Source organism: Berghia stephanieae, chromosome 7, assembly GCF_034508935.2.
Source record: "Berghia stephanieae isolate SIO BIC M18660-M18661 chromosome 7, UCSD_Bste_1.3, whole genome shotgun sequence".
NCBI classification, from domain to species: Eukaryota; Metazoa; Mollusca; class Gastropoda; order Nudibranchia; family Aeolidiidae; genus Berghia; species Berghia stephanieae.
This window is the reverse complement of record NC_088366.1, coordinates 45,512,501-45,532,378: the sequence shown is the minus strand read 5'-3', so window position 1 is coordinate 45,532,378 and position 19,878 is coordinate 45,512,501. Positions and strand designations below refer to the sequence as shown.

The following is a 19,878-nucleotide window of genomic DNA, read 5'->3' as shown; positions in this document are numbered from 1 at the left end:
CGTAAGCTGATGGAAATTATCTGAATTTCCTGTGGTTTTACAAAGCACTCATAATCGTACCTGTCACTATGCAGTTTATTCATAAAACCTTTTCTTAACTAACCTGGAAATTTCTAAAATATTTCTGCAGTCTTTCATATTTTTTTTATTTCTCATTTCCCTTGTCCACCCATCTCAACTTTATTGGATATTTTTTAAAGCTAAGAAATTATTTTTTTTTTGTTTTTGTTTTTTTAAAGCAAGATGCAATAAAATAACGAGAAAAGTATCCAGGATTGTGTTTGGCTGTCATGGTTGTAATACCCATCATTTGAGGTTGTAATAACCATCATTTGATGAATGCTCTTTTTAAAGAGGCACTAAAAATGTATGAATCAGTCTTTCAAATTTAACATATTTTGTTTTCACAGAATAAAAGTGTTTAATATTGTATAGCTTTTGAACACTTTTTGATTCATCTTACTGGGTGGGGTTCCTGACCTCCCATAGTGGGCAGGGGGGGTACATACTGTGTCTTCTATCCCCTTATATCTGTTTTCCAACATGCTTTCTGTCTTTGTCTTGGGATGAGATTACTTAGTTTTGTCCTGACCATGGCTGGAGTTCCTTGGCTGGGAGATAAACGGTCGAATGGATAGTTAGAGTTTTGGGAGATGATATTTTTTTCCTTGTAAATCATCTCTCTGTTGTGCATTGTATTATGTTTACATATTATGTTATATGAGTTGTAAACATTTGAGTGTATTCCTCTTAGTTGGGACCTGAGCTTGTGTCTGGATGAGACTTTTGGGTGATCTCAAACTAAGTACTTTGATGGTGTGCTCTTGGAATCTACATCTGTTCCCTATTTGAACCAATTCCCCTTTGTCTCACCTTTTCTTTTGTGCTTTAATTGTAATTCTATAACTTTTTACTATCCCATTTTCTTCCTTTTTACTGGCGCTGATTTGACCTTAATGTGTTGCAAGCGCCGTAAAATCCTTAAAAACAAAAAAAACATTAAAATGATTCATCTTAATGAATAATCATATGATAACAGTTTTCTGGTTGGAGTCTTTTGGCTTTTCATGGTGGTTGTTGAAGAGGTGTTTTCTTTTTCCCCTTATCTGTTTTCCCTATCCCTGTTGCTCTTGTATTTGTTCTGGGATTGATATTGTAATATATTGCTTGTTTTTTTCTTGGTTATGACAGACAGTTAATTGTATAATTTAGACCTGCATGTGTGCCGACAATTGTCAGTTTTCCGACAATCACGGTCGTTGCGATCTCCCGGATCACTTATTTTTTTATTGCTAAAGTAATCTGATTGCGAGTGACGTCAATTGTCGGAGTGTCGGCGATCCCCAACTCGACCAGCGGCGAGCAGTCAAGTGTCGATGAATGGGCATCGGATTGCCGACCATATTGTCGGCACTCTCAAGCGCTCGTTCGGCAATTATCGGGAAACTTTGACCGCAACTCTTCACTGTCTGAAAAACGAGAAGTGTGTCGATATAATCGAGTTTGCGCAGTTCGTTAACTTTCGTTTTCATACTTTCGCTATTCCATTCAAGTAACTTTTGTTTTTCAATTGAACGTTGCTACATTTCACTTTTATTCGCTCTATCAATCAACTTTCTGGATTTGTCGTATATTTTACATTATTTTTTTGTTATCATGCCTGAACAATTCTTTGACCGTTCGTCGGATCTGAAGTCAGTTGAGAATGGTGTTCGAAATCTATTCAAATGGGATCTGGAAGAGAAAGACTGCACCGATGGTTTTCTTTCGGAGTACGTGAGAAAGCCAGCACAGCCGGGTGCTGCATTTAAAAAAATTTTTTTTGCCAGTGGATTAAAGTCTAATGATTGGGATGGTTATTGCTCTTTAGAGATAAGATCAATTATTCCAGGTTAAAAACTACTGTGGGGGGTCCGGTTACGGTGGCAAAGGAAAATCATTCATGTCATAAAGAGGCATTCTCAAAGTCAAAGTGAGTAACACAAGAGAAAAAAAACCAACTCAGTCGTTGCGGCTGTTTTCACTGCTGAGACAGAGACTCGTCCTCTCTCCAAGCTTCACAAGATTTCTTAACTCACTCAACCCTAGCCCTAACTGAAATTGATTCCAGTCTGTAGGTAGACAGGTGCCGATTAGCCATTGGACAAGTGAAGTGCAACTTTGGGTTAAAATTTGAATAACACAATTTCACATAATCACTGTTGCATTATTTTCAGAGCTGCTAACCTACTGCAAAAAATGCGGAATTGTACGCATTTTCAGCGACTGTACGCTTGTACGCATTTCCCCCAAGATTGTACCCATTTTCTGTGTACAGAGTCACTTCAGTTTTCTTTAGTTGTAATTCATATTATTACTAGCCTATTGTGAGAAACCTTATTGACCAAGTGGATGTTCATATATTTTTTTGACCAATTATTATCGTCATGCTGAGAGGTAGAATTCTGAAAGTATTGGATAATAGTCTTGAGAACATCATTGTTGCTGCAATTGAGCTTGTGCAGTGTGACTTTATGTAAATATACCTTCCTCTTACTTTCACAATGGTTAGTTTCCATCGATTTCAGGATTGTACCCATTTTTATGAAATCTCCCCCATTTTGAGGTCCCATTGTACACATTCTCATCAGATGGGGTTGGCAGCTCTGTATTTTTCACAGTATATGAACGGCTCTGGTATCATTTTAAAGGGCAGAGATCAAGATTTCTTTTGATGTGATTGAAATCAATGTTGACATATTGTATCAAAAATTATAATTTGATAAAAATAACGTCATTTTAAAACTTTTGAAATCTTTTTCAAAATTGAGATAGCAAAAAAAATAAAAGTGAAGGCATCTAGATAATTCATTTGTCTATGTCTATATCAAATTTCATAAAGATTGAAGACAGTGCAGTATGTTTAATGTTGACCACAAGTGACCAACCCTCTTTTTTTCTATGCTAAAATCCCGTTTTAATCAGTAATCACCTTATCGATAGGCTGTCCAGTGGGGAAATTCTCAATCAATTTTGAGATTTTTGTAAGAGTAAATTTAGAGTAGTAAAATCATCATAACTTTAGAACCGTTTATCCAAATCCAAAAGTAAGGTATCTTATTAAATGGTTTTTAAAGGCCTATCTGTCTATGTACAAAAATAATTATAAATTTTTATGTTTGAAAAAATATCAAACTACCACTCTACCTCCATGCTGTTCCTTCTCCCTATAAATATTTGGTACTTTTTAACATTTTAAAATAAATATATTCGGTAGGACAATCCAAAAGAAAATCTATATGACTAAGTACTGAGTTACAAAATACAAGATCCGGTAAGGCGATATGTGTGAAAAAGTTCAGACAATTTGGTCAGGACTCATATGCAGGTCTAATAATTCCTTTTTTTGAGAGATGATACTTTTTTTCTCTTTTAAATCATCTCTGTATTGGTTTCCGTAGTTTTGGATATATTGTATTTTGTAAACATTTGAGGGTATCGTTCATAACGGGTTTCTTTGCTTCTGCCTGGATGTAACTTTTAGTCGATGTCAAAAAAAGCACATTGAGTCCCCTTTGTCTTCCCTTTTTACTGATGCCAAAATGACCTTAAAGTGTTGCAAGCGCTTTAAAACTCTTAAAAAACAAACAAACATTGGTGCCAGAATTACCTAAAATGTTGCAAGTGCTGTAAAAAACCCCGAAACAAAATTTACACTAGATTTTTGTGGTGATTTATGGATTTTCAATAATATTTTGAAATATTACCAATCTCCCAGTCTTAGTTATGATCCTTACTTTGAAGTTTTTATTTGCGGGTGGTTGGATGGGAGCATCACCCTTGAATCATATACCTATGATGTTCGCATGGGTGTACGATCCGATAGTGATGTCGTTTCTTCTTCTCTTTACTAGCCTATCCTGCTTCTTTGGTTTGTGATTGTATTTTTGACAGGGGATATTTTTTTTCCTGTAAATCCTCTGCCTGTTTGTTCTTGGTTATTTATAATTTAGCTTATGATATCTTTAGGTTATGATTTTGATTGACATTTGTACTATTTTTGTTAGATTGCTTGTTTTTTTGTTTCAGCGGTCTCTCATATAACCTCAATTGTGTTGGAAGAGACCTAAAGCAACAAACAAACAAAAAACAAAAGTTTTTATTTTTTATTTATTTATTTTTTTTTGTAGAGGAGTATAAACAATGGTATTATAAGGATTATTATTTTTACTTTGCTATTTAAATAATTTTTTACTTTTTTTTCCAAATTATTTCCCCTGTTTACCATCAATTTCTGATACACCAATCACCAAGAAGCAAATTTGATGTCATTTAATTCTTTGACCCTAACAATAGGATTGACAGTGATATTTCTGACAATAATCTCCATTTGGAATCTCCTGATTTCAGCCGATGACTTGCCAGCTGCCAAGCTACTATCTTATAATCGTGCTAACAGGGCTGTGGCCATCTTGTGTAACCATCAACGTGCTGTGCCCAAGACGTTTGAAAAGACCATGGAAAACTTACAGAAAAAGGTTACTTTTTAAAACAATTTAAAAAATTGTAATTTTAATACATTATCTCTCTTTTTTTCTCTCTGCAAACACTAGTGAAAGCTGAAAAAATGAATTGTTTACAGGGTATATAAAAATCCTTGGAGTAAATAGCAAATCTGCCACTTGTACAAGTGTACAAAGTCGGCCTGATTCTGATTTTTCAGATAAAAAATTCAGGGGAAAACTGATGAAATTATTATCATATTTGTGAGAAATTGATAATGTGACATATGCAGTGATGCCAAAACTCCAGTTTCACAGAAAAAACAATCCGGTCTGGAGCAAAAAATTCCGGGTTACGGTCAACTTCCGTCGAATTCCAGTGATGCTTAATTGTTCCAAGGATACTCTTCCCCCCCCCCCCCAAGCCCCCCCGCCCCTCGTTCAGTCCGGTCACTACAAATACAACCACCACCACAACATCATCTTCATTACCACTACAACAACAACCACCACCACCACATCATCATTACCACTACAGCAGCAACTGTCACCACCACATCATCATCACTATCACTACTACTACAACCACAACCATCACTACCACTACTTCTACAACCACCACACTATCATCACTACAACTACAACCACCACCACCACATCATCATCATCACTACCACTCCTACAACAACCACCACCACATCGTCATCATCACCACTGCTACTACTACAACTACAACCATCATCACTACTACTACACAGTGATGCCAAAACTCCGGTCTCACCGGAAAAAAACTCCGGTCTGGAGCCAAAAATTTCGGTTCCCGGGCAACTCCCGTCAAATTCCGGTGAGGTCAATTTGCTCCAAGGATACCCCCCCCCCCTCCCCCCTCCAAACACTTCATCATCATCACTAATATTACAACCATCGTCACTACTACTACAACCACCACCACCACATCATCATTACCACTGCTACTAAAACCACCACCACCACATCATCACCACTACCACTACTACTACAACCACCACCACCACCACATCATCATCACTTCCACAGCTACTACAGCTACCACCACCACATCATCACTACAACCACCACCACTACAACGTCATCATCATTACTACAACTACTACTACAACCACCAGCCCCACCACATCATCATTACCACTTCTACTACTGCAACCACCACCACTACATCATCACTACCACTACTACAACCACCACCACCACCACCACCACCACCACCACCACCACCACCACATCATCTTTACCACTACTACTACTACAACCACCACCACTACATTATCATCACTGCCACGACTACTACTATAACCACCACATCTTCATTATCACTACTACTACAACCACCACCACATCATCACTACCACTACTACTACAACCACCACAACATCATCATTACCACTACTACTACAACCACCACAACATCATCATTACCACTACTACTACAACCACCACCGCCACCACCGCATCATCACTACCACTACTATTACAACCACCACCGCATCATCACTATCACTACTACTTCAACCACCCCCACCACATCAACATCACTGCAACTACCACAACCACCACCACATCATCATTACCACTACTACTACAACCACCACCACCACATCATCATTATCACTACTACTACAACCACCACCACCACATCATCACTACCACTACTACTACAACCACCACTACCACACCATCATCACTACCATTTGTACTACAACCACCACCACCACATCATATCACTACCACCACTACTACAACCACCACCATATCATCATCACTATCATTTGTACTACAACCACCACCACCACATCATCATCACTACCATTGCTACTACGACTACCACCACCACATCATCTTCACCACAACTACTACTACTACAACAACCACCACTGCAACATTATCATTACTACCACTACTACTATAACCACCAGCACCACATCATCACTACCACTACTACTACAACCACCACATCATCATTACCACTTCTACTACTACATCCACCACCACCACATCATCACTACCACTACTACTGCAACCACCACCATCACCACATCATCATTACCACTACTACGACTACAACCACAACCACTACATTATCATCACTATCACGACTACTACTACAACCACCACCACCACATCATCATCACTACCATTTGTACTACAACCATCAACATCACGACCACAACACTACAACCACTATGCCACCACCACATCATCATCACTACAACTACTACTTCAACCACCACCATATCATCATCACTACCACTATTACTACAACCACGAACACCACCTCATCCTCACTACCACTATCACCAGTATACTACAGGAAACTTTGGGATTGTATTTGGCAATGTGTTAATGTAACATTCCAATTCCTTTCTCTGATGTGCGGAAATTCCTCTTTCGGCATTGAAATTCCTACGAGTGGTGTCTGAAACTCCTGTGAGCCAAATTTTAATTTGGCGTCTCTGACTACAACCATCACTACCACTACACTATAACAATCACATCACCATCCCGACCACCACTACTGCAACAACCACCACATCACCATCCCTACCACCACTACTGCAACAACCACCACATCACCATCCATGCCACGACAACTACAACCATTATTACTTCATCATCTCTACCACCACCATTACATCTCCATCCCTGCAACTACTATTACAACCACCACAACGCCACCCCTACCACCACCAATACCACTGCAACCAGTGTTGCAAGCGCCGTAAAAACCCTTTAAACAAATTTAGCTCAACTAACTCTCTCTCTCTCTCTCTCTCTCTCTCTCTCTCTCTCTCTCTCTCTCTCTCTCTCTCTCTATCCACACACATACACACGCACACATACACAAATCAATAAATTGCGCTCACTGGATTAATAACAAATACTTTGACCTCAAACTTAAGCCTCGTTTGTTTTTAAAGTTCGTGTTGCTCAACTTATCACTTGATGCTTTTTGAGCACACACACATACTCTCTCTCTCTCTCTCTCTCTCTCTCTCTCTCTCTCTCTCTCTCTCTCTCTCTCTCTCTCTCTCTCTCTCTCTCTCTCTCTCTCTCTCTCTCTCAAACACACACACACTACAACCATCACCACTGCACGACCACTACTACTACAATCACCACCACCACCACATCATCACTGCCACAACTACTTCAACCACTACCACCACATCATTATCACTACTACTACAACCACCACCACCACATCATCATCACTACCACTACTACTACAACCACCACCACCACATCGTCATTACTACTACAACCACTACATCATCACTTCTACTACAACCACCCACACCACATCATCACTACTACTACAACCACAGTCACCACCACCACAACCACATCATTATCACTACCACTACTACAACAGCTATTATGACATCGTCATCATCACTACAACTACTATTACTACTACTACTACTACTACAACCACCAACACAACATCATCCTCACTACCATCATTATGTTTTGGAGCTTTTCTTCACTTGAAATAAGGAAACGTTGGGGTTGTATTTGGCAATGTGTTCATATATCAGAAAATATTTGTAATCAGTTATCTATTTAGATCTATACAATATGTAAACACAATACCAAATATCATCCCAATTCCCTTTTGATGTGTGCAGAAATTTCTCTTTCCTCCGAGTGGTGTCTGAAATTCCTGTGAGTCAAATTGAAAATTGGCGTCTCTGGACCTATGAATTCAGACCTGCCAACCGGTACGATTTTTGGACTCAAATACGTGGATACGATTCCTTAGTACGATTTTTGTTTTTGTAATATTTTGATTTTTTTTCTTCTCAAGCATGAATGATGTTGAAAATGACAACATGTTATACATCAATTGTTGACCGTGTTTCTGAATGATACATCACAGTTTGTACTATTGTTATCATTTCAGTTAGTTATATGTTGCCGGTTTTCACCAATATTTTTCTCATAACTTTTTGAGGATTTGCATAGAATTATGCATTTAAGCTTATTTTATACTTTAAATGGCGTCAGGCCACATTTAAGCTTTTACCACTTGTTAAATAGAAAATTTTAAGTGAAAATTAAATTTAACTAACATCTTTGGCAATGAAGCTTTCAATTAAAAACTGTATTGCTGATAAGCTTAAACATAAATGGATTATTTCCCTTTATAACTACTAAAATTACTCTATTTTGTTTTTAAAAATTTAATGATCTTTTTTTTAAGATTTATTATTTTGTATGAGTGATTTTTTTTTTTTTCATTACCAACTGGGCAGCTTTAGGAACAATATGGATCCTCTAGAAGTATTTAACTTGTCTGTGATATGTGTGAATTTCCCATCATTTGACCAACAGTAATAGTATTAGCATGTAGTAGTTGTAGTAATAGTGGTAGGAGTAGAAGTAGTAGTGGTAGTAGTAATAGTACTAGTCTAGTAGTGGTTGTAGGAATTGTTGTAGTTGTAGTAGAAGGAGTAGTAGTAAATGCTATAAAAAAGGGAGATAGAGATATGGATCATTTGATAACATAATGGAAATTATCTTGTCACTGCTGCAAATTGTCATCTCTATTAGATTGAAGACCACTCTCACAAATATTTTATCTCAAAACCTTCAACTGATTTACTGGGCTGGTATATCACCATCACAACTTCATTTGGGACATCAGCATCATCATCTCATACCATCATCACAGTTACAACCACCATCACAGCATTGTCACTGCCACAACCACCACCACCACCACATCACTTCTTCCTTCACCACATCACTTCCTTCACCACCACCACGAGAGCACCATCGCTACAACCACCACCAGGCACTAGCATCAATACTACCAACATATTTGGGGTCTTTTGGTCATTTCTTTGACAGGCACTAGCATCAATACTACCAACATATTTGGGGTCTTTTGGTCATTTCTTTGAGTGTTTGGAAAGCAATATCCTTAGATATTTGCAATTTGAGCCTTAAACTGATTTAAAATGGTCATTAAGTTTTAGTTTCTCGATAAACCGATGATTTTATAATTACTCGTGATTGCTGCAAACGAATGTTTGAATGATGAAGATCGCAGTTTATTTTTGATTTGGGTTTGATGTTAGCTTTTATATAAATTTTTGTATTTTGCACACTTTTATTTTCCACACATGAGGACAAAATACACTTTTTTGCTTAAAAAATACACTTTTTAGGATCATAGAATATACTTTTCATTCTGGGAAGGTTGGCAGGTCTGTGAATTACAATTACAAAAAAGCATTTTGAGGTGAAAATTCATGGAAACTAGCTATAAGTTATACTTATTGTATTCATACATATTTCTCTTAAAATTAGTGGAGAACCAGCAATACTTGGGAAATCAACAAACTGAGACGATTCTTTTGAGCCATCAACATCAAAATCGGTCTGGTAATAAAGTATGTAGATGCACACAAGTGAATCTGGCAACAAGGCAGCCAGATGGTGATTCCCAACATCAAATGACAAATCATTATGCCCTATCAGATTTTATAAATAATCATTTGAGTCAACAGTTTATACAATTACCCTTATTTACAAAAGATTTACGAATTGCACGTTTATATCAATCTGTTTAAAGTAGTTTTATCATTTTTTAATGTTCCAGTAATTCTGTGATCGTTGCCAAAAATTTAATATGGATTGTAGGGAACAATTTTGACCCCTAATATTCTTAAGAGTAGGTTCACATTTTTAAACAAAAAGTATGGAGATTTTTATTTGTTTGTAGCTTGTGACATGTCTGATATAATATTAAATAATAACAAGAACTGTTCATCTGAGCTCGTGAGAATTTGCACCTCTTTAGTATCAGTAGACATTTTCAATGTATTTTTTGGAAATCCTACTGTTATATAATTTAGTTTGATTGTAACTATCCTTTCAGAAAATAAAATTTCAATTCAGACTGTAAATGACAAATTGAGTTGGATTTTCTTCCCATTGGAAGATCATTTTGGCTGAACTTTCGCCTTCTCTTTGAGAGCTTCAAGTCTCATTTCTTAGAATTTATTTCAAGCTGTTAAAAATATTTGATATTGCGTTTCTAATTAATTGTGTTGATTTATCTTTCCACTCAAAAGATTGACTCCAAGAATGATGAAATAAAATCAGTCAAGAAAGACATCAAGGCGATTAAAGCTGAGTACAAACAACAGAAATCTGTCAAGACCAAAACGTAAGGCTTTGTGTAGTGATCATAATGATTCTTCTTATGAGATTTTTTTTTTTTACTTTCTAATTTAAGTTTGAGAATGATCTAACCTCACAAAGAAATCTCTTTGTGCACTTTGTAAAAGATTTGAAAATAAAATTTTGAAAAGCTTTTGTATTTTGAAAATGATATAAAATCTATCCACAAAATATTTATTCCAATATATTTCTTTATATATTAAAAAAAAAAAAAAATTAATACTCCCAGATCCTCTGATCTTTGTGATAGGATTGTTATGAATGTCCTTCTTTTATCATTATTATTAAATTGTTCAGTTTATGTCGCTGCTCTCAAAACCAAATAAATGTTCATCTTTGACTCAAAGCAATTGGATTATCTACAAATTTTAGTATTTTAAACTTGGTTGGTAATCTGGATGGAGTTCTTGACCTCCCATAGTGGGCAGGGAGGCAATGTGTCTTCTATACCCCTGTATCTGTTTTTCAACTTGCTTTCTGTCTTTGTCCTGGAATGAGACTTAGGAATGAAACTTAGTTTTGTCCTTTCCTTGGACAGGGTCAAATGTATAGTAATAGTTTTGGGAGGTGACATTTTTTTCGTTGTAAATCATCTGTCTGTTATGCATTGAAATATTAGTTGTTTTAAATTAATAATGTAAGCATTTGAGTGTGTTCCTCTTTGTCGGATCCTGTGCTTGTGTCTGGATGAGACTTTAAGGAGATCTCAAACTAAGCAGGATTGATGGTATGCTCTTGGAATATACATCTGTTCCCTCTTTGTACCATTCCCCTTTGTCTTACTTTTGTTATTTTTATTGTAATCTAGATGTTTTATATTATCCCATTTTCTTCCTTTTTCATTGAAATGACTTAAACGTGTTGCAACCATTAAAAGCAAACAAACAAAAATAAGCCTGCAATGACGTGTAAATTCTACTTACTGTTTTTTATTATTATTATTATTATTATTATTATTATTATTATTATTATTATTATTATTATTATTATTATTATTATTATTATTATTCATTATCATCATCAGCATGTATGAGAAGAAGAAGAAAACTCTTGCCAGACTGGAGGAGCAGCTTACCAAATTGGAAGTAGATGCAACAGATAAGGTAGGAAAGTTTCGTTGTCTGTATTGTTCCTTTGAAAATGTGAAAATGAGAGCAATTACTGGTACTGGGTTCTATCTTCTGAAATGCTCATGAATCTTGAAAATCAGTTATGGTAACAACAAAACCTTGATCGCTCTTTTCAATATTATGGCCCTAAGCTCTGGAGATCCCTACCCCAACCCATTAGAGATGTCGAGAATATCTCAAAACTTTAAATCTGCTTTAAAAATCCACTTTTTTGCAATTCAGTTTACACCATGTCAACTGTAACTATTATTTTAGCAATTAGGTTCTTTTGTTTCCATGTTTTAATTTGACTGTCTGTGTTCATGACGTAATTCATTATCCGTAAAGCGCTTTGAGATTAAGTGCTCAACAAGTGTCATTTATTATTATTACAGCCCAAGCTGGTATTGGGGACGCCGCTTTATTGGGACGATTCCTTTCTATATTAAAAATCATACCCTTTCCAATTCCAAGCCACTTAATTGGGACGTTCTACTGCTTAATAAGGCGGGTGGTTGGATGGGAGCATCACCCTTGAATCATATACCTATTTTGTTCGCAAGGGTGTACGATCCGATAGTGATGTCGTTTCTTCTTCTCTTTACTAGCCTATCCTGCTTCTTTGGTTTGTGATTGTATTTTTGACAGGGGATATTTTTTTTTCTGTAAATCTTCTGCCTGTTTGTTCTTGGTTATTTATAATTTAGCTTATGATATCTTTAGGTTATGATTTTGATTTACATTTGTACTATTTTTGTTGGATTGCTTGTTTTTTTGTTTCAGCGGTCTCTCATATAACCTAAATTGTGTTGGAAGAGACCTAAAGCAACAAACAAACAAAAAACTGCTTAATAATGGGGAAGAAATTTGACAATGACCATCCCCATAAGAGAATTTTTGTTGCCTTCAATCATTTATAATGATGGTTCATAAATGCAAATTAGTCCAATGGGGCGGTCAACCTGGTGTGTGTGTTTGTACCGTTTACACAGTGTGAACAATAGAATTTATGGTGGGGATCCTGACCTCCCATAGTGGGCAGGGAGGTACATGCTCTGTCTTCTATCCCCCCATACCCATTTCCCAATTGTTTCCTGTCATTGTCTTGGAATGAGATTACTTAGTTTTGTCCTGATCCTTGCCGGAGCTCCTTGGCTGGGAGGGAAACAGTCGAATGTATAGTTATAGTTTTGGGAGATGATATTGTTTTCCTTGTAAATCATCTCTGTTATACATTGTATTATGTTTAGTTTACATATTATATTATATAATTGGTAAACATTTGAGTGTATTCCTCTTAGTTGGGACCTGTGCTTGTGTCTGGATGAGACTTTTAGGTGATCTCAAACTAAGTACATTGGTGGTGTGCTCTTGGAATCTACATCTGATCCCTATTTGTTCCCAGTTCCCCTATGTCTTACTTTTTCTTGGGTGCTTTAATTGTAATTCTATAACTCTTTACTATCCCATTTTCTTCCTTTTTACTGGCGCTGATATAACCTAAATGTGTTGCAAGCGCCGTAAAACCCTTAAAAACATAAAAACAAAAAGAACAATAGAATTTATCTGTATCTCCTGTTAAGTCTATTGCGACAGTCACACGACCGCACCACCTCCTCTTCTTCTTCGTCGCCTTCTTTTTCGTCGTCTTCTTCTTCTTCTTCTTCTTCTTCTTCTTCTTCTTCTTCTTCTTCTTCTTCTTCTTCTTCTTCTTCTTCTTCTTCTTCTTCTTCTTCTTCTTCTTCTTCTTCTTCTTCTTCTTCTTCTTCTTCTTCTTCTTCTTCTTCTTCTTCTTCTTCTTCTTCTTCTTCTTCTTCTTCTTCTATAAGAATTAATCCAAATAAAGGAAAGAATCAGCGTAAACATTTAACACAAACAAGAGCGAAGATACACAGCTTCCCATGTCAAGCATGAGATATACATCCTTCAAAAGGGTAGGAATTGTTCTCTTCCTTTCATTTTACAACTAATTCAGACCTGGGCCCTCAAATAATTGGGATTTTATTTGGTACTATAAAATAAGGACCTCGTTATAAATAAGTAGGGGAAAGTGACATGATTTGACTAGTCAATTGACATGTCATATCTGTGTTGTGTCCATGTATTTGTCCTGTTGTGTCTATTTTCGCGTGTTCAAAAAGTTCCGACAATTTTTTCACCAACCATTTACAGGCCTGACTACTACAACCACCACCAAATCATCCCTATCACAACTATTACAACCACCACCACAACATCATTCCCAACACCTCTACAACTACAACCACCATATCATCATCCTTATCACGACCCTACTACAACCACCACCACATCATTATCCCTACCGCCACCTTTTTTTACAACAACTACAATATGTTGTAATTACACTTTCAACTTTTGAAATTCCTCCAAGTTGTGTCAGAAATTATTGCGAGACACATTTTGGATTGCATCTCAGTAGATTTTAATGAAATTCAAATTTATAAGTTATCGTGGCATAGATGGGTCTTGAACTATTCACCGAAAAATTTCCTCCATTTTTGTGACCAGTCATTCTCACCCCTGAACCATCATGACACCATCCCTACCACTACGACAGCAACTATCACATCATCAATAAAGCCATCTCTACAACCACATCATCACTGTCATCATTATAATCAGTACAACCTCTAGAGCAAGCACCAGTATCACATCATCTTCCTGGTGGGATCTTTTGACTTGCATAGATCAGAGTTTCTTTCTGTCTTTGTCCTGGCTTGATCTTTTTTCTGGCCGGATTCATTGGCAGGGAGGGAAACAATTAAATGTATAGTCGTGGTGTTTGGGAGATGATATGTTTGTCCTCGTAAATCATCTCTCTCTTGTGTGATGTTAGATTTGTTGTTCTAAATTTTGTATTTCTCTCACAAGGATTCTGTGCTTGTGTCTTGGTGAGACTTTTATGTGACCTCAAGCTAACTACATTGATAGTTTGATTTTGGAGTCTGTTTCTCACAAACGGACTCCAAGATCAAACTATCAATATAGTTAGTTTGAGGTCACCTATTTGAACCAGTCTCACCTTTTCTCCAGTGCTTTTGATCTTACTTAAATCTATATATTTTTTACAACCCCATTTCTATCTTTTAAGTGGTGCTGAAATTACCTACAAGTGAAGCTAGCGCCGTGATAATCCTTGGAACAAAACTCTCTTTCTCTCTTTCTCTCTCTCTCTCTCTCTCTCTCTCTCTCTCTCTCTCTCTTACACAACCCCCCCCCCCCCCCACACACACACACACACATCAGTAAAGTGCACCCTGTTCTTTAGCCTCGATAAGTTTTCACTTTTCATCATCCTGTACTTGGCAATGATACACACACACATACATGCATGATTCAATTAAAATGTTAATTTCCTGGCAATTGCCAACATGAAATACGTTAACTTAATATTTATGATTAACAAATGAAACACATACACACATAACAATAAACCAATAAACCGGCCTTGACTGTATTCTTTTCCTTCTTCATCATCATTGACTATATTCTTCTCGTTTGTCTTCATCATCATCATCATCATCATCATCATCATCATCATCATCATCATCATCTTTTTCTTCTTCTTCTTCTTCTTCTTCTTCTTCTTCTTCTTCTTCTTCTTCTTCTTCTTCTTCTTCTTCTTCTTCTTCTTCTTCTTCTTCTTCTTCTTCTTCTTCTTCTTCTTCTTATTATCTTGGAATAAGTAAAAGGGAGTTAAACCGCTATAAGGGTTCTGTTTATCTGCCAATTTTTAGTGATCTTTGGATGTATGTGCTATATTATGACTAATAAATTTTCTTTCATTTTTATCTTCCAATTGCTGTTTGAATTTAATATTACCGGTTTGAAGTTGCTTTACAAGGAGTGCATTATCGGATATGAATAGGCAAAATTATATAAGATGATTGTTAAAATTGGCCTTGGTTAATTGTCATCACAATTAAGTTGAATAATTGATTTTCACAAAAAAGATTGGTGCTATAAAAAGGGTAATGATTACAATATTGTTTTCCTTCAGGACGAGAACAAAGAAATTGCACTGGGTACCTCTAAGCTCAACTATTTGGATCCCCGTATCTCTGTGGCATGGTGAGTAGACTCTTCTTACTGACCCTTAAAAAAAAAAATTCCTATGACTTATTTCAAATTTTATAAAATTTTTATAAAATTTGAAATAAGTCACAGGAATTTTTTTTTTATAATAAGAAGGATGATTCAGAGTCAGACTTTACACTCAATTGCCATGTTGAGAATTTTAAGAGTCAAAATAGATCAAATTCGAATATTTTTTCTTTTTTCTCCCATTTTTTGTAGAAAACTGGTTGAAAGATTGTTACTTTTTAAAGAAATGGGTGAAGGGCAGAATTGAATGAAATAACATCAATTAGAAAATATTCAATATGACGATTCAAGAGAAATAGGAAGGGAAACATTTCATTTGGATTTATGCAATTTGTTTCTCTTGAAATTCGGACCTCCCTCCCTATGGTTTTTATATAGCAAGTTCAAAGCGCTTTCAGGTTTTCAGAGCTAATTACAACCGCAGACAGGCTGTTCCAAATTCTAATTGTTGATGGAAAAAAACCACTGTTCATGTTATTGCACTCTTAAGCGTGGATTTTGGAATCTGTGATCGTGTTGCAGGTTCAAGTCCTTGGGGAACTTCAATAAACTTATGTATTGAATGGTATAGAGTGGTTGCTTTAGCTTTCTTTCTTTTTTTTTTTTATTTGTCCTTAATACTTTCCAAATATAATATGCATATGAGGATGTGCCTGAACGTTGTTTCTGTGACGTTTGCCACACAAATACTCCAATACTAAATTATTTGGAAAAAATTAAGGGAAAAACTATTTTTCATCAGTTTTTATCAGTTGAATAATGTCAAATAACAAAAAACAAAAAACAACTGGCGATTTAGATCCAATAGAATGGCAGTAATATGTTATCAAAGGTTCAAAAAGTATGGACAGTGTTAGCTTTTTCTACACTTTTTTCAACACTTTAAAAAGCTTTAACTACTATAATTTTGATGATAGATTGTCCGTTTTTGGTTAATTTCTCAATGTATTAATCCAGAGAACAAAGTTATGATAGCAATTTTTTTCCTTAGTTTTTCCAGATAACTTAGTATTTGAGTATTTTTGTGGCAAACATCACAAATATAACCTCTTGGCACAACTTCATATCTATACAATGAGAATGAAATGATTATTTTTAAAATTTTCAATTGCAGGTGCAAAAAGTTTGAAGTTCCCATTGAGAAAGTATACAACAAGACTCAAAGAGACAAATTCCGCTGGGCCATTGACATGGCTACTGAACATTTCAAGTTTTGATGACGTATTGATGGGACTGCCTTCAATACCAAAGGATTGGTCCGTGTTATTCTGTAAAGACAATGATGATGATGACGATAACTGTTGAAATATGATGACTGACTTCAAAACTTTTTAATTGTTATTGCTACCAATGTTTTTCATGAATTGGTTTGATTTTTTTTTTTTTTACAACTCGTGAGATTCCATTTTTGAGTAGGCTGACTACCTGCTTGACTGCAATAACCAATCCATATCTTTATCAGATTTCATTGATGGATATCCACTGTGGTTGAAATGCGATGATCCTTTGATCATTTTACATATAACTATACCCATCCTTCCCGATGAACGATGAACTACGCGTAGCCAGTAATCAGAAATGGGTCCCCCACTTTTCATCTGACAATGCTGTGTTTATTAAGGAGAAAGAATATATATTTCCATTATTGTCATGATGGATGAGGTCAAGTAGAAGATTGGTTGGTAATCGTTAGCTGACATTTTACATGTCGGAAGATTGGTTGTTAATCGTTGGCTGGCATGTTTCTTGTCGTGTCTAGTTTTTTAATCAAAGTATTTAACGTACATGCCTGTTCATGTCTGCTTTTCGGTGCTGTGCGATGATACCGGGCCTGGTCTATAAATCTGGGTAACAAACTGTCATTTACTAAATATCTCTTACGTCTTTATATGGCTTAGAAAGACATCAATATATATTGTTTTGTAAAGCTATCATCATTTTCATCCATCTCTCTAGGTTAAAAAAAAAATGAAAAACAATCTAAGAGACACTCTGTCACCAAATTAATAATGAGAATAGCTTCTCAAATTGTGAATGAAATACGTATGGGCAGTGTATCAATCTAGTTCACACCTTTTCCTCACTTTAAGAAGATATTCCTGCTTTGCGTTTGGTGCCAGTTTTGTTAATTATTTTGGTCATTTGTCTTTATTTAACCCAAGGAAACTGAAGAAAGCGAGATCAGTTCTAAAATTCTTCAAACTACGAGTATGTAATATCAATTGTGTTTTTATGTGAAGAAATTTAAAAATATGACCTTCTTTCACAGCCATATATCTATTGAAAAATAAAATTTACCCTATATAGCAGTCATGAAAACTGTTTTGAATACTATCTAGGTAAACTAGGCTGTTGTTACGCATTGCTAGAGGTAACAGATAGGAGTTCATTCTGATGGAAAGAGGGGGAAGCATCTGGTTTTATTCCATTTTTTAACTTATATTATCTGTTTGTGCATGATACTTATGATGCCCCTTGTCTTTTCCTTTTGTTTGATGCTATGTCGATTTTTAATCACCTTTTACGGCCTTTTTAATTTAATGTCTGCATAGATATCAACAAACAAAGACTGGGACAGGTATCCTAAAGGGGTCGAAAGGGTTCTATTACTTTTATATATTTGATTATTTCTTATTGTTTACATGCAAGCAAGCAAGCCATATATGATCATATCAAGGAGTAAAATTGTCAGAAACATATTTTATGCAGTATAATAGAATTTTAAAGACTTTCTAATGACACTCTTGTTTTCAGGTGAATAAAAAAAAACGGTTTAATTTCCATTCATGTTGAACTCGATTGAGTTAATAAAGAATATACAGTAAATTTATTGCCAGTAAGAACTTTATCTCACCAATAATTTATACCAATTTTTCAAAGATCAAGGATGGCTCCAGGATTCTATTTTAAATTGTACATTTTTCTCTTAAGTCTTACCCTTTTTGAAAAGCAATCTTACAGTTTTTTTTGTTTGTTTCTTTCAATATTGAGGTTGGCAGATCCGCTGCATTCAATTGTAGATATAAGCTGCTACATATTAAAGCCACATCCGTTTGGTTTGTTGCCAGTTGTTTTTATTTATTATGTTTGTTTATGCCTTTGTACAGATTGTCAAAAATGATGAGAATTTTATCCTGACCTCATATTATGTTGATTGCATCTGAACTTGATATTATCAATTGAGTGAGAATTGGTTGTTTTTAAAAAAATTATTTTGTTTTGGTGACAAAATAGTCTCGATAACTGACAATACATTTGCTTGATTTGAGGCTCTGTGTCTGTTTTTTTTATTTTTAGTATAGGACAATGTTTTTGTTAGTAATGTGATTTTGACTGATATGGGAAGAGAGATTGGTAAAGGGTACAGGGAACCTGTGCTTGTGGCTGGATGAGAGTTTTAGGTGATCTCAAAGTATAATGATGATGTGCTGTTAGAATCTACATCTGTTCTCTATTTTTACCATTCCCCTTTGTCTTACTTTTCTTGTGCGCTTTTAATTGTAAATCTTCCTTTTTACTGGCGCTGATATGACCTAAATGTGTCGCAAGCGCTGTAAACCCCATCAAAGCACAAACAAAATGCCGACAAGGATATTTGATCCTTTTCTACCTGTGGTCTCTGTTCAGCGAGTCACTTTGTCTTCTGGGTGGGGTTCCTGACCTCCCATTGTGGGCAGGGGGGTACATACTGTGTCTTCTATCCCCTTATATCTGTTTTTCAACATGCTTTCTGTCTTTGTCTTGGAATGAGATTACTTGGTTTTGTCCTGGCCCAGACTGGAGTCCTAGCTGGGGTGGAAACAGTCAAATGCATAGTTATTGTTTTGGGAGATGATATTTTTTTCCTTGTAAATCATCTCTCTGTTATGTATTATTATATTTGTTATTTTGAATGTATAATGTCAGCATTTGAGTGTGTCCCTCTTTGTTGGATT

The 19,878-nt window shown here is 35.8% G+C and overlaps 1 protein-coding gene across 1 annotated transcript in view; it reads left to right on the top strand.

Annotated features, from left to right (window-relative positions):
- Positions 1 to 19,211, top strand: part of LOC144977343 (DNA topoisomerase I, mitochondrial-like) — a 41,495-nt gene extending 22,284 nt beyond the window's left edge. The window contains exons 16-20 of the mRNA XM_078922435.1: positions 4,390 to 4,517; positions 10,601 to 10,695; positions 11,734 to 11,812; positions 15,840 to 15,910; positions 17,058 to 19,211. Of these exons, the coding sequence (XP_078778561.1) occupies positions 4,390 to 4,517; positions 10,601 to 10,695; positions 11,734 to 11,812; positions 15,840 to 15,910; positions 17,058 to 17,160 (476 nt within the window). The 3' untranslated portion in view covers positions 17,161 to 19,211. The remainder of the gene's footprint in view (positions 1 to 4,389; positions 4,518 to 10,600; positions 10,696 to 11,733; positions 11,813 to 15,839; positions 15,911 to 17,057) is intronic.
- Positions 19,212 to 19,878: the final 667 nt, after the last annotated feature.